The 15,941-nt window shown below is 32.2% G+C and overlaps 1 protein-coding gene across 3 annotated transcripts in view; it reads left to right on the top strand.

Moving 5' to 3' along the window:
* The first annotated feature begins 268 nt into the window (after positions 1-268).
* The window catches only part of LOC100746635 (sodium-dependent nutrient amino acid transporter 1-like), an 18,087-nt gene continuing 2,414 nt past the window's right edge, over positions 269-15,941 (top strand). The window contains exons 1-9 of one of the 3 annotated variants that reach the window (XM_012392318.3): positions 269-354; positions 431-528; positions 9,812-9,895; positions 10,223-10,309; positions 11,320-11,569; positions 12,524-12,761; positions 13,108-13,482; positions 14,421-14,610; positions 15,676-15,852. In XM_012392318.3, the coding sequence (XP_012247741.1) occupies positions 520-528; positions 9,812-9,895; positions 10,223-10,309; positions 11,320-11,569; positions 12,524-12,761; positions 13,108-13,482; positions 14,421-14,610; positions 15,676-15,852 (1,410 nt within the window). In that variant the 5' untranslated portion in view covers positions 269-354; positions 431-519. Of the gene's footprint in view, positions 529-9,811; positions 9,896-10,222; positions 10,310-11,319; positions 11,570-12,523; positions 12,762-13,107; positions 13,483-14,420; positions 14,611-15,675; positions 15,853-15,941 lie in introns of all 3 variants that reach the window. The other 2 variants (XM_012392319.3, XM_012392320.2) reach the window with 2 other exon arrangements.

Below are 15,941 nucleotides of genomic sequence, written 5' to 3'. Positions count from 1 at the left end.
ATACCCCAAAATACTAAAAATGCATCAATATCTGCGATCTAACACATATCGCCTTTGCCTGTTTCCTTGCAAACTCTCCGAGCTCGATATGCGTTATAATATATCGATAACACTGATATATTAATATATGAATTTAACGACCGTCAATCATTTCATCAAGATCGATCAAGGTCAGGATACTCCTGATGACAAAATTTTACACAAAGGAGAGCAGAAAGAGGAGGGATAGAGAGGAGTAGGGGCCGGGATTCCCCCATTCCGATCGAGTTTAGGTTTGCGATCCCTACCTCGCTTATTTTTCTGTCAGCGTGCCGCCGCAAATCACGGGTCAGTAGAAGTTCGATGCTCGTGAAGGTGGTGTATATACCTGGTGTGATCGTTGCTATAGATGTCACAATGTTATAAACTCGAGATCCTTCGCGCGTTTCAGTTCGACGAGAATCATTGTCAACCTCCTCGTTGGATATTCGGCGTTTTTCTCGGCTGTCGTCTCGCAATTTGCCTGCTGAATCGATCAACATGAGTAAGGTATCGTATTTCTTTTTTTTTTTTTTTTTTTAGTAAAATAGCTTAGAAACTTTCGTCTTTCGCGAGGGAGTCTAGTAACTATTCTATTTCTTACCCTTCTTTCGCAGTTTTTGACAGTATTAGATGAATAGAGTTTTGAGTTTACGAATAAATTGATTCAAAAGTTATGTGGTTCTAAAGTTTGGTACTCTTGACTTACTGTGCGTCTTACTTCGACGTGACAAATTTAGAAGACAGATTTTATTATTGATTTAAACGTGCTCGATATCGTTTTATTACTGATATATGAATCGATTTGTCAAGCAACATTTCTAAGCAAGCGTCAATGCCGGAAAAACGTACAGAGCGGTCCGTAACTGATGGTACAATCGTGTACAGAGTGATTCTTCAAAGTGGAAAAATAAGTGGAAATTGTGGAGTAAAGATGTTTTCTGAGAAAATCGCGTTCGAAAATTGATCAACTATACTTAAACTTGACTTTTTTTTTTTTTTTTTTTTTTTTTTTTTAGTAAAATAGCTTAGAAACTTTCGTCTTTCGCGAGGGAGTCTAGTAACTATTCTATTTCTTACCCTTCTTTCGCAGTTTTTGACAGTATTAGATGAATAGAGTTTTGAGTTTACGAATAAATTGATTCAAAAGTTATGTGGTTCTAAAGTTTGGTACTCTTGACTTACTGTGCGTCTTACTTCGACGTGACAAATTTAGAAGACAGATTTTATTATTGATTTAAACGTGCTCGATATCGTTTTATTACTGATATATGAATCGATTTGTCAAGCAACATTTCTAAGCAAGCGTCAATGCCGGAAAAACGTACAGAGCGGTCCGTAACTGATGGTACAATCGTGTACAGAGTGATTCTTCAAAGTGGAAAAATAAGTGGAAATTGTGGAGTAAAGATGTTTTCTGAGAAAATCGCGTTCGAAAATTGATCAACTATACTTAAACTTGACTAAGTGCAGACTAGCTGTACATATGAAATACATACGTGTGAAAACAAGTGAAAATTGTGAAATAAAATTTTTCCTTTCGAGCTGTTATTCTCAAGAAAATAAAGTTTGAACATTTTCATAGAAATAAAGTTAATTAGGATCGCAAATTTCTATACGTTGATGGGAAATTCGGGAAAGGTGAAGATAGGCAGAATATATATTTGAATGTAATTTGCAATGAATGTAAGGAATATCTTCGTTGTCCAATATTTAATAGACAAAGAAGATTTAAATCTTTGTTTGAATCCCATTTGTGTAGATTTGTTATTGTTTGTTTCTTTTTAATAAAATAGGAAAAATGTCCATCCCTAATCATTTTTGAACACAATAGCAAACGTTTGCCAGACACTAACGTGATATATTTTCAAATTTATTTCCCTCGAAAAAATCTTATGACAAAACTTTATCCTGCAGTTTTCACTTTCGCGTGTAGTTTAATCTTCTGACGATTATTTATTCTTATCCGATCCATAATTAGAATAAAAGTTCAAGTATAATTGTTATATTTCCAAAATCGATCATTTTTCAAAAACGAAAAACCTTTAGTCTATATTTTTCCTTATTTTTTCTTGTACAATCATTCTGTATCCTATCGTACCAACAGTTACGGACCACGCGGTATAGTGTAACCAATAATAATACTATTTGTATTATTTTTTCTATTTCCGCGAGACAGTATCCAATTATGCTCATAGTGTCAACAAAGACGAAAGATTTAGTACGCATACGAGGAGGAAAGGTATACGGAATTTTGCAATCTTTCTCGCGTAATAACTCTTCAATGAGAAGATTCCTAAGTTTAAAATTAGTATCGTTCAATTCTATTCGATATGTAATATCGGTAAACGTAGGTTTCCGAGCCAAAAAATTGAGCAGCTAGAGGTAAAGTTCATACTTTGGAGATTTTACGATGTGTAGATTTTGTTCGTATTTGTGTAGTATTTGCAATATTCGTTGCACTGGGAAATTCGAAAATAGAAAGATAGCGGGAATGTAAGGAATATAATATCAGCGGTGTTCGATATTTAATGGACGATAGGAAGACGATTTAGGGCTCGTTCTATTAGTTCTGTTCGTCGTATGAAGATTTCTGGAAAAATAGAGAAAATGATAATATTTCAAGTAGCAAACTTTTATGCGTTTGTGGGGAAATAAAGGATGAAAACATATCTGCGGAGATATATAAAATAGCCAAAGTAAAATATCCATTAATTACCATTTCCATTCCATTTCTTCAATTTTGTTTCTATGAATTTTTTAGATGAATTTGTATCAATTTTTTCGGCAAAATGAAAGAAAATGTTTAAGAATATTTGTTACTTTTATAATAGAGTGAAAGTTTTCTTACAATGCAATATTTGCAACTATTACCTCGTGTCACTATAATTTCAAATATTATATCAACATGATATTTAGTATATCAATTTAATACATCAATGACTCGTGAATCATAATTCCATTCAGTTTAACATTTCCAACATTTACGACTGGTCCGTAAAGGGTTGACATTTCCTCGATCTAATTGATAGTACTACAACATATCAATACCATTACTTATGTTCATGTGCAACCCATTCTCTGGCACGATCCATGCGAATGTTTCTGCAATTCCTAGTTTGAAGGTGAACAAGTAGCAGTCGATGACGTAGTCATTTAACGGTCATATTGATTAATAAGACTAATAACCAAGGTGAAATTCAATTATCTTTCTTTTGCTTCAAATCAACAGCAAGATCTCGTTACTTAAGAAGTATACGTGGTTATTCATTTTATTTTAAATTATCTCATTTTGTGGCGAGTCCGCTTACTTTCTCATCGACTACAGGGCAAAAGAACTGAGACGCCTGAGCTTAGACTGAGAAGCTTATCCCAAGTCGCAAAATCCAGGCTGCGCCAAACGCACTGTCCTTTCTCTTTTTTCATAATTTTGGAAAATTACATCATAATTTAAATTTGAACAATTTTTAGTTACATATCGGTATTCCAGAGACGAAACAATCGCATCAAAATCACCTTTCTTTCTCTATGGGAAGAAAAGTCAACGCAGTACGTGGCAGATCCTGCAAAGACGAAACTAGGGGCAAAGCTTTCCTTCCTGGATGCATCCCAGACATTCGAGTTGAATTTTGCATTCCTCCCAACAAATCTCGCCGTCTTTCTCTATTCGTGCACACTCATATACACATACCTATTGTTTGATACACATATTAGTTCGAATTGTCGTTATTCATTAATTTCATAGAATATTTATGATTTCTCATATGGTATTTCATGTTTTAATCTAAACGATACGTCGCTAAATCTAATGTTATCCTATGCTTTCAAGCAACTCATCTTGATTCTTTAATTTTTTGGTGTAAAATAATCATGCAGATTGTAAACGGCGGATTGCGAATGTAAAATGCAGATTATTCTGTGTAATGTATAATTAGCGTTGTGTTGGCTTCTTCGTCGAGATTTGCTATCTTTTCATACCCCTTTACTCTTTATCACTTGTCATAGGCACATATTTTGAAGTACATATTTGAAGTAGTTTAATACTGACGATGTAATTATTATTGGCATACAGTGTAGCACCTGGTACGATCATCAGAATCTAAAAATGAAAAAAGTTTCTTATAATTAATTACACGGATTAGTTTGTGATGAGAAAATAGATTAAAGTTTGTAAAGAATTAGACAAGTTGTACAGTTTCGAACAAGCATGAACCTCTCTCTAAGTAGTAGACAAATTGAGTCTATTAGAAGACTAGAAGAATATTAAAAATGTGAAATGAAATAAAGATGAAAGATAATCGCTAGAAAAATGTATAAGGAATAAGATAAGCCTTGTTTGAAGCTGATTAGTCAATTAGTCATTGAGTTAGTAAAACAACCACTAGATACATAAATGAAGCTTATATTGATTAAAAGAATATTATAAATAAAAAATGAAATAAATGTGAAAGATATAATAAAAGATAAAAGTAGATTAGTTGATTAATTATCCAGCTACTAATAACAGCAATTTCAAAAACATGTTTTCGTTGAAAAATGCGTTTTAATGAAGTTTTAAGGGGCTATTCTGATTTAGAAATGTGAAAAAATCGAAAATTTGTTTTCGTATTTCCAAAGTTCAGACATTCAAGAATATACCCTTAAAAGGATTTTTCAAAATTTCAATTATTTTATGAGTTACAGCCATTTTTGCGACCGGAACAAACGAACAGCGTTCAAACGCGTTCTTCTCGAAACTAATTTTTTCGAGTTGGCGTGCACGATATCTCAAGTTCTAATGAACCGATTTATTTTAAATTTGGTCTGAATATTCCTTATATACTGCTCTATCGTCCGGACCACGCTCAGCTCAAAATCTTTAATATTACTATTTTTTTAAACGTTCGGAATTGTCGAAAAAACGTGCGAAATAAGAAATTTTTTTTCAAACGACCTTCATTTTGTGAAAAAATGTTGTATTGACATTTCCAAGATTCAGACGATAGCGGCATCCATACTAATTAAGAATCTGTTCGCTTTTTTTGTTTCAAATGACCAGAAGGATTGGTATCATGCACGCCACGACGCCCCATTTTTTTGCCAGCATCCACTTTGCCAGCTCGTAACTTTTTAAATATTGAGATTCTTTTTTCAGTGAATTTTTTACGTAATCTCGAAATATCAATAAACAAATGCTAAACAGAAGGATAGGAAAAATATCTTTTGTTTCGCTTGTACAGAGCTTCAAAAATCGGCCGAAATTCATGCCTCTAGACCAGAATACCCCCTTAAGGCGTATCTACGGCTTAAGGTTTTAAATTCGCTAACTAAACCACTTTGTGGAGACTATCGTACTGTCTTTTAAATCAAATAACGCTCCCATACGTATAGTCAGTGCAGATTATCTATCCATCTCGATATTGCATTTCGCGCGCATATTACACACACTACAGGACGTATCATAACATGTGGGACCCATTTCATGAATGAACAGGGGACACAAAAACAGTGAAAAAATTTCATATGAATGATTCTATTTGACCTTGTTTCGAAGCTACAACCATTTTTGTGTTCCAATGTTCGATAGTCTTCAACTACAATACTTAGCTTCGCCATTTCCTCAAGAGATCGGGCAGGACCTGTTGCCTGGCTTGCTCGTTCCCCAAATTTAAATCTACTTGAAAATAATATTGCCAGTATTGAAGTATCAAGTTGTCCCAAAAGTTTCTTTCATTTCATAAAGAAACAACAGATGTGCAACATATTTTGTTACTGAATTATGTATGATCCATTTTCTTCGATTACTACAAAATGTTGTGCATCTACTTTCTATTTCCTTATAAAACGAAAGACACTTTTGGGTCAACCAAATTACACATTCAACGAATAACTGGAATTTTTGAAAGATCGCTAAATTCTTTGATACGACGACTGCAAACTTGCATGCAGACCGAGGGTGGCTGTATCGAGCATCTTATACGAAGGTAATCATTTGCGCATCGTTGGAACGCTAAAATGACTATGATTTTGAAAGAAGGTCAGGCGGAACATATTTTCGTTTGAACTTTTTTTCACTGCTTCTGTCCGCTTCTGAAGTGGGTCCCACATATTATGATACAGCCTGTACAACCACCTATCGCCGGCCCTGGCGCATCTTGCCAAACGAGCTCTAATTTCGTTATTTTCTCGAATTCACCTTTCAAATTTTAGGAGCGTGTCTTTGAAATGTGTCTTCTAATTTATGTAAACCACAGAAGATCGACTTTTTGCAGCAGTTGCTCGAGAATGCCTGCTTAAAAGTTTTAGGGCACCTTTCACTTTCAATCAAGGTATCCGATATGATTTATCTATTTTCCAGTGAAATTTTTGACGCAATAACTACTTTCTTCGTTACATAAAATAACAAGTTCACCGATAATCTATCGTATCTTTTAACGATTACTGAAATTTTGCCAGGTTTGACGTAAGTATGTATCGCGAGTTTACATACAGAGCATAATGAAACGAACGATTCAATGATCTTTGAGAATCAAGGTAGATTATTATCTTCTAAATCGTTCGTTCCAAATTCCTCGTCATTTTATCACATTATTCTACCAAATGTCCAAATTGGACAAATTGTGAATGTGAAATTTTAAATTAAAAAAAAAAAAAAAATTTATCACACTGCCGAAGGTTTAAAAAGAGAACGATAAAAATGTCTCGTCAATCTCGTCTCATCGATGTATAAAAATATTTGCCATTATGTATGCGCTTACGAGATTGAGAATAAATAAATAGTCGCTATCAATTTCTACGCGAAACATTACTAGAACTACGAGTAAATACGAAAGCAAAGGCGCAATCACTTTCATGATGTCATAACACGTTAGCCAGAGAAAAATGTCTTAAATATGTAGATCGTGAAAGTTTCTTTGTTACTTTCGTAACGAAATTTCTTTTCTCTTCCATTATTTCAAGATATACGTAATCATTTGATCGATGTGTAAAAAGTCTGCGATTCTTACTCTATATGAAGTTTTAAATACGATGTGTTAAAAGCATGAATGAAAGTATGCCAATGACAATAACGCGACATCCGGAAGTTGTAATTATTCAGAAGGTCCAATAATACGTACTATTAGCTTTGACATTATGCTACGACTGTAAAAAGTTGTTTGACCAGTTATTTTCGTAATGAGCTGCATTAAAATAATACTATATATAATAATACTATAAAATAAGAACACAAAAAAGTGGAACCTGGCTAAGAACGAATTTTCCTCTTGAAAGCAACGATTTCACGACTTGCTATAGCGAAGCAGGAAAATAGTAAAATAATATCTGATAAATTACGTTTTTAATCTCTATGAGATATCGTGGATAAAAAAAATGTATGTATGTTAGAATTGTGTTCGAGGAACGTGTTTTTGACGTTTTAAATTTCGTTGATTTCCATCAGGATGTTTAATTAATTATATTAAATATCATTACAGCTAAAAAATTCTACCAAATGTCCAAATTGGACAAATTGTGAATGTGAAATATTAAATAAAAAAAAGTATATTAAATATCATTATATCGGTAGATTATTGTCGGACTGCGAATATTTATGCAAATTTGTATTTTTATGAAAATGATGAAAAAGGTGGGACTTTAGATGGCAGAGTATTTTTGCATTTTCAAATTTCCCATAAGTGCATAATATATAAATAAATAGCTTTTGGACTTGTTCTATCTATCTCATTTTGTTCAATAAAAAATCCGTGGAATTAATATAATTATTATAATTATATAATTAATATGGTTTACACTTGCTTTTAAAACTACTCGTCCCAGTTGATAAACATTATTAAAAATTGCTACTTGCAATTTACGGCAATCTCTCTCACTGAATAATTATATTCGTGTAAAAACAAATTTGTTCAATCGATCGATAAATGACGAATGAAAAATAAGATTGTATTTATAAACAACAATTAATTTCATCATTTTAAATAACGCATTTAGGCTTGTTCAAATACTACATAATTTACTTCTCTTTTCTATCACGAGTTTAAATTTGTTCAATCGATCGATAAATGACGAATGAAAAATAAGATTGTATTTATAAACAACAAAAATCAAAATCATTTTAAATAACGTATTTAGGCTTGTTCAAATACTACATAATTTACTTCTCTTTTTTGTCACGAGTTCTAAATAACAAATTCCTCTCTACTTAAATAATTATTTAAATGAAAATCATGAAAATCAAAATCATTTTAAATAACGTATTTAGGCTTGTTCAAATACTAAATAATTTACATCTCTTTTCTCTCACGAGTTTTAAATAACAAATTCCTCTCTAATTAAATAATTATTTAAATGAAAATCATGAAAATCAAAATCATTTTAAATAACGTATTTAGGCTTGTTCAAATACTAAATAATTTACATCTCTTTTCTCTCACGAGTCTTAAATAACAAATTCCTCTCTATTTAAATAATTATTTAAATGAAAATTTAGCCAATAAAGCCAAACGTTGTTAAATAGAATAATAGAATTTTTCAATAATTAATTATTATTCATAATTCTCTCAGCACATATTCCTTTGATAGACAAGCGTGTGACAACACCCCGTTAGAAATCAGTTCGTCATATTATATCGCGATATTTTTTTTTTAACTTTATTAAATAGATCACAACGCGTGATACACTTTATATGCAATATATGATCGTAACTGCACCGTTTGATCGCATACGTTGCCTCCTTCGAAGGATGATTTCTATTCTATAGTTTCGCAGCTGGGTAATGTTTCAAAATACTGTTGGATGATTTCCGAAGTGCATAAAACGTATAGAACGTGGCGTATTCCACGTTGATAGAGCGTTGTAGAGGTATGCAGTTCCGACCACAATTATGTTTATCGGTATGATGTCGTGGTATTGCGTGCGCACAATGCCGAGTGGCAATTATGGGAGTAATTGTACGATGTTATGCGTCGCATTCAAAGCTTTTCACTTTCGACGATTCTCTTTGTAGTTGACGACCTGAAGCGGTAAACGATCTAATTTAAAGTTGACACTTACGCTTTTAATTTTATCTTTCGATAATAAAAGCTAAAAGAAGCCTTTCTTTCATCATTGGCCTTGTGTCTACTCGACATAAAATGTATCGCTAATAGAACTGTTTTTAAATTCTTTTTTTAAATTGATGTTCGTTTCAAGTATAAATGTATTATTATTATTAATATATGAATATCACTTACACTCGGCTTTGTCCACGTGTTTTACAATATCTCACATTTTATTAGCGAATTTTTTACGTTCTCCTATCTGTTAACAAAAATGCGAAACAAACAAGAAGTTAACTATGTTATTTAGCTAGAACTATGTCTTAAAAATATTCACAGCATATAATAATGCTGAACAAATTGTTTCATTGAAGAGACGACAATTTTTTTGTATATTATACTATAAATATTATATTATACTATTATTATATTTATTATCATTATTCTTGTAAGATAACAATTTACTTCGTTCTATACACGTTGAAAGATATTTGAATTGCAACTTGCGTCGCGTGTAGTATTTCAGATTGCGGAAAGTGTCCTTGCGAGGTAGATGGAAATGTCTATACAGGGATATTACATAGTTCTTTCGTGTCATGGTTCTCTCTAGCTACTTTTAACTCTATCGTATGCGGTTCGTTTAAAAAATAATCAATCAAATGCTTTGCGAGTATTTTTTGGGATTGTGAATCTTGGAAATATTTTTCCACCGATACTAGAGATTTAAGTGAACCTTTCAAAGAGTAAGTGTAATCATTTAATAATATTTTCGTACCAGGGACGACAGAATGTTGCTTTCATTGGAGATGATGGACACACAACTACCGATTTTCAGCGTGCCACGACAGGTGGCAATGGAAAGGTAAATTAATAATTTTAATATTTCTAATAATTATACTCTTACTAAATCACGACTTAATTATTGCACAATATGAAAATAAGAAAGTTATTGAGCATTGATAATAATTTTCCAATAGCCCAGTCTTAGATAGTCTTTCTGAAACTGTACAAAGTTCTAGATAATCACAGAATAACAATTGCATAATTCTGATTTTAGTTTGCAACTTTAACTTGACATTTCTGTAGTAGACAAAGAAAAAATTGAAATACCAAGGATGACGATCTACAGAGACGAAGGAGAGAAAAATAAAAGAGTATCAAAATGCATAGAATCTCATTCTGATTTCAGTTTCAAGATAACAGTTCCTACAGCTTCGCCTATGAATTACAGGAAGATCGTAAATTGCCACTCTCTTTGATGCTTTCTGATGAAACAGTACGTTGATTAAAGCCTTTAGAAATTTAGCCTAGTAAATTAAAAATGCTAATTTTTCTAACATTAATATTAACACTATATTCCTTTGCTGTATAGAGGTTTATACCTGTTACAATGTCTCTGTACATGTGCACACTTGACACATTTTTTCTCTCTCATAGTTTATTCTTTAAAGCTAAATCTTAATTCATTACTTGTTTAACTATATCTCTATCTTATTTACTATGCAGATTACTATATGTACATCTTCTGTGTCAGTCTTTGCTATTACTCTATTAGTTCATGCAGAAAGCACTAAACTTCATGTTTCCTTTTATGAAGTTTGCCAGTTCTCAGATTTGTTTCTCTGTTATTATTGTTACTATTTCTGTCCATTTCTTACTTCCTAGTGTGATTGATCTGATTTATATATATTGTGCAGTCACTTGGTATGTGTTTTCTATTTTCTATTCCTTTGGTGTTGTATAGTTAACATATAATACAGTGATATATTTAAATATAGATAGTTTATTGCTTCCATTGCTGCTACATATCCTTAATTCTTTCATGTCTCACTGCATATGGAGATTGTTGCTCTGTTTTTGTCATTTTTCCATAGCTTTTGTATATATTTTCTACTATGATTTGTTATGTCTTCTATGTCCTACAATCCTTATTATCATAATTTAATGTAATAATAATAATATACATAATATATACAGACATACCTATATATACATTTTCTAAAATCCTTGAGTATAGTCTTCAGATATGACGTTTGTAAGCTCTGTGCTGGATACAGCTGAGCAGAAAATCTTCCCCAATTTCCAACTCCAGATCATTGCAAATCAAACATTGGTTTCGTTGATCCTAAAGAATAATTTAATAAAATTGTAATATATAACATAATTAATTTAATATTATTATCGCAATTTGATACTTAATATAAACATTAATCAGAATGTTTTACAAATACCGAGTCTCTTTTCTTCTTTTTTTTTTTTAAATCCTCTTTTTTCAAATTTTCATAGATTACAACGGAAAATGAAATGAAGAGAGATACCTGGGGCAATGGATTAGAATTTCTAATGTCCTGCATCGCCATGTCCATAGGTCTGGGCAACGTTTGGCGATTTCCATTCACAGCTTACGAGAATGGCGGTGGGGTATTTCTAATACCTTACATCATCGTCTTGTTCCTCGTTGGGAAACCGTTTTACTATTTGGAGATGATCATGGGACAATTCAGCAGTAGGTCTTCGGTGAAAATGTGGTCAGCAGGTGTGATATGAAACCAATATTTTCTAAATATTTCATCTATTATTATTATTATTTGATACATTCATTCAAATTAATATTCAATTTATTCTTTGATAAATAATATTAAAAGTATAGTTATACGTATAAAAAGAAGCTATTTTTTATAATACTTGTGGAAACAACTATTCAAAGTGTTTTAGATCACTCATAATTTAACGCTTTCAACCGTTTGTATTTTAACAGACTATTTACCAACTAAATGGTACATGTGCTTTTATCAAACTGATGTTCAATTTTGATACATTATACCTTCTTTACAAAATCAGCAGAAGAATTCGTGTTTCGGTTGTTAATAATTTATACGTAAAACGAGAGTTTCCCGCGCAATATTAACAAAATTCTGAAAGAGTTAATTAAATCTTGCAAACTCTCGATCCCATTTCACGACGGGAATTGATACATGATGAACGAAGAATGTAAAAATTTTAGCAGGAAGTGCAACATTGAGGACCGGTTTCGCAAGTTAAAGTCGTTTGTTATATGGATCGTATACCGGTGTATGCTTCGTGTAACAGGTTTAAATTATGGGTTAAATTACGCCCCATAAGTCATTATTGTTTCCACTCGAGTATACTGATCCAGAATTCTCGCATTCTTACCACACGTCAATTGTTATCGAAAGATAAAGAAATCAGTGCTTATTTGAAATATAGATAAACTTTGCAATATGGGTCACTTTAAGAATTTAAATAGCAGAATTCGTATAATTTCAAGAGAAAAGATGTTCATTAATTTTAATATTTTTACTTGAAATTAGTCTTTTTCGATATTGGGTCTAATTAGAGATCGACTCTGAAATTCCATAGTTATTTCCAAAGAATTGAATTCTTGGAATCTATCGTTCAATTACAATGATAACAATTAATTTTGAAACATTGCCGACTTTAATTTTATAATTTCGACGTTTAATTGCAGTGCCTGGATTTCGAGGTGTTGGCTGGGCGCAAATGTTCTCGATGCTCGCTGTAGGAACGTACTATTGTTTTCTGATGTCGATAACCCTTTTTTACCTCATCGCAAGCTTCCAGTCCTCACTGCCTTGGTCCACGTGTTTGGAAGAATGGGGAAATTTTTGCGCCGATTCGGGAAGCTCCTATAACGTCACCAAACGAAACAGTACAAATATGACCAGTTCCGCTGAATTTTTCTTCAGGTAAAACCCTTTTAATCCCAACAACTCGAAAGCAATTATATTTATCGAATATTTGGAATACTTAGAGTTTGATATATCTGGAAATTGCGATGTTTCGAAATTGCAATATTCTAATATCGCAAATAGAACTTGTTTGAATTTGAAATGTTGAATATATCAAGCACTTGGAATATTTGGAACAAGTATATGGAACGTTTAAAATTCGTAAACAAACATAATTCCATTAAACGAACAATCTACTGTTCCATAAAATTATAAAATAACATTAAAAGATAATAATTCCATTAAGATGACATCACTTCGTATTATAATAACAAATCATTCTTTCTTTCTCTCTTACGATCAGAAAAACTGTACTGAAAGAAAAACATACTATTCAGGATGGCATCGGACTGCCAGATTGGAGTCTGACGATTTGCTTGTTTATTGCGTGGGGCTGCATATTTGCTGTCTTGGCACGTGGCGTGAAGAGCTCAGGGAAAGCGGCCTATTTCCTCGCGATCTTTCCTTACATCATCATGATAAGCTTGCTGGTCAGAGCGGTTACCTTAGACGGTGCTGTGAACGGGATCATTTTCTTTATAAAACCGAACTGGGAGAAGCTGTTCGATGCACACGTCTGGTACGCGGCTGTTACACAGTGTTTCTTTTCACTGTCGGTCTGCTTCGGCGGTGTCGTCATGTACTCGTCGTACAATGACTTCAGGCATAACATATACAGGTTACTTATTACTTTTATTTTTTTCAATTATTTCATTCTTTTCTAGAAAATTCAGGTGTTTAGCGAAACAGGTAGTTCAACAGAATAACTAACAATTCATGCATTAATTGCTTCGGATATGTAGTTTTATTTATTGGATAATTCAGTGGAACAACTAAAATCTTTTCTATTTTATTCGTATTTTATTATTCTTTCAATTAATGCAATTTTGATCTGCTTTTAGTTCCTTTCATTACTTTTATCTTTATCGTCCTTTGTTAAATCGAATGGAAGGAAATTACAGATTACACGTGTCTTAGAAAATATCGACAAGTTCTTAGAATAATTGATATTGATATTACAGTATTTTCTTAATGAACAATTCTAATTTAATGGAAACTTTTGTTCGATGAAATTAAGGAGATAATACTCGTCCAGCTCTAAGATATCGTTCTACTTAAAGGATAACAGGTTACAAATCCGTATTTCATCTGTAAAAATTTTCTTAATAAATACTTTTTAAAAACAATGTGTCGTAAATAACCATTTGTTTTAATATTAAATATTATAACGAATATTTTACTCGTGCACTTTTGCTCGTTCAAATTTCTTAAACATGCATCTATTATTCTAAAAAGATAAAAAGACAGCAGTAAAATAGCGTATACATATATGTAAACCAATTTGAAAAAAGTAGTATTGAATCAAGATTTGCTTTTCAATTACAGCGATATTTTTAAAGTTCTTCCATTGAAACTATGAACTTTAGTAATTTCATTGAAAAAGGACATCATCGCGTAGATTTCTTTTCAAATCATTGTCTTTCAAAGTCAACGATTCTTTCTTATGAACGCTACTACATCTTTTATCAGAGTAACTCGATCTAACTCTCACGTTTGAGGTTCATCGTAGAAACTCAGAGTGAATGACATTTTTTTCTTTTCCTCTTTTTGCTCCAGAGATGTCTTAGTTGTAACGACGTTGGATACGTTCACAAGTTTAATAGCTGGCTTCACCATTTTTGGTATCCTTGGAAATTTAGCTCACGAACTAGGTACCGAAGACATCAGCAACGTTGTTCGTGGTGGAACCGGTCTTGCTTTCGTCTCTTATCCAGATGCCATTGCAAAGTTTAATGTTCTACCGCAAGTAAGGAATCTAGTACACGTTTAGTTGCTATATAACCACTATTTTTCCCTTTGCGCGATAAACGTGATTTCAAGTAAAGAGATAAAAGGATCAAACGTGTTCAAACGTAAAAGAGTTCTCCTATTTCGTTATTTCTGTTTCCTCTGTAGATGGTTTATATTCCTTTTTTATTTCTGTTAGGTTGTGATTCACTGAAAAAAAGTGAAATATTTCATTATTACTTAGCTATTACCTGTTATGTGTATTTTATTATATTTAAGATAACAATAACTTATTTGTACCTTTGTTACGATAGAAAGTTGCTGAGTTCTTATTCTTTGTTTCTTACACTATATTATATTCCTGCATTGGGTTCTTAGTTGCTATATTATACAACTGTTTTGTTCTATTATGTTACATTACTCTTAACTCTTAATTCTTTCTTAATAATTACCATGTCGTTATATGCATTATATTAGGCTAATATGGTATATCAACGTAGTTTAATGTAGCATATATATATATAGAGAGAGATATACAGGGTGTTTGGTACAAGCGGAAAGAATAAACATTTTTTTTTAATTTTCTTAAAAATTTACAGTGAGATCCATTATAACGAGACGTGATAAAGTGCACGCGTACCGAGCGAAAATTCAAAGTCGATTTTCTCGAAAACAAAGCATCGAACGAAAAATTCTTATTCTATATTTTCGACTTCTTTTTTTGCGTAGAATCACCCCCTTTCCGCTTGTACCACCAGTTACCAACCACCCTGTATATACACACATATCTCTATAATCCGCTTACAATGATATACAACAATGAGATCAATGATGAGGGTGAATTTGAAGACAGAGTGTTTATTTATATATTTCTATGTTGATACATGTATATCAAATAAGCCTCTTATAGTATATTGGATTGTATTATTATTAACTTGCTGTTATTATTGTTATGTTGAAATCTTATTATTTACTTCTCTGTCAGCAAATTAAATTACATAGAAATTAAATTAGATTAAAAGAAAAACGAAACAAAATTTCAAACCAAGTTTTATACATAACTTTTACTTTTCACAATTTTCAGCTGTTCTCGGTACTCTTCTTCTTGATGCTGTACGTCCTCGGGATCGGAAGTGCGATCGCATTGGCCGGTGCTCTTATCACAATTATCAGCGATCAATTTCCAAATTGGAGGTACATATACATAGTGACCGGTACATGCATCATTGGATTTTGCGCTGGAATCATTTATTGCACGCCTGTAAGCAATACGTCAATGATCATTTACATTATCGTCAAACTGAACATAATGAATGTGCATAGGTTTTTTTTTTTTTTTTTTTTTTTTTT

This window comes from Bombus impatiens, unplaced genomic scaffold (genome assembly GCF_000188095.3).
Source record: "Bombus impatiens unplaced genomic scaffold, BIMP_2.2 scf_1336, whole genome shotgun sequence".
NCBI classification, from domain to species: Eukaryota; Metazoa; Arthropoda; class Insecta; order Hymenoptera; family Apidae; genus Bombus; species Bombus impatiens.
The sequence above is the reverse complement of the archived record's forward strand: the minus strand, read 5'-3'. Positions and strand labels throughout refer to the sequence as shown.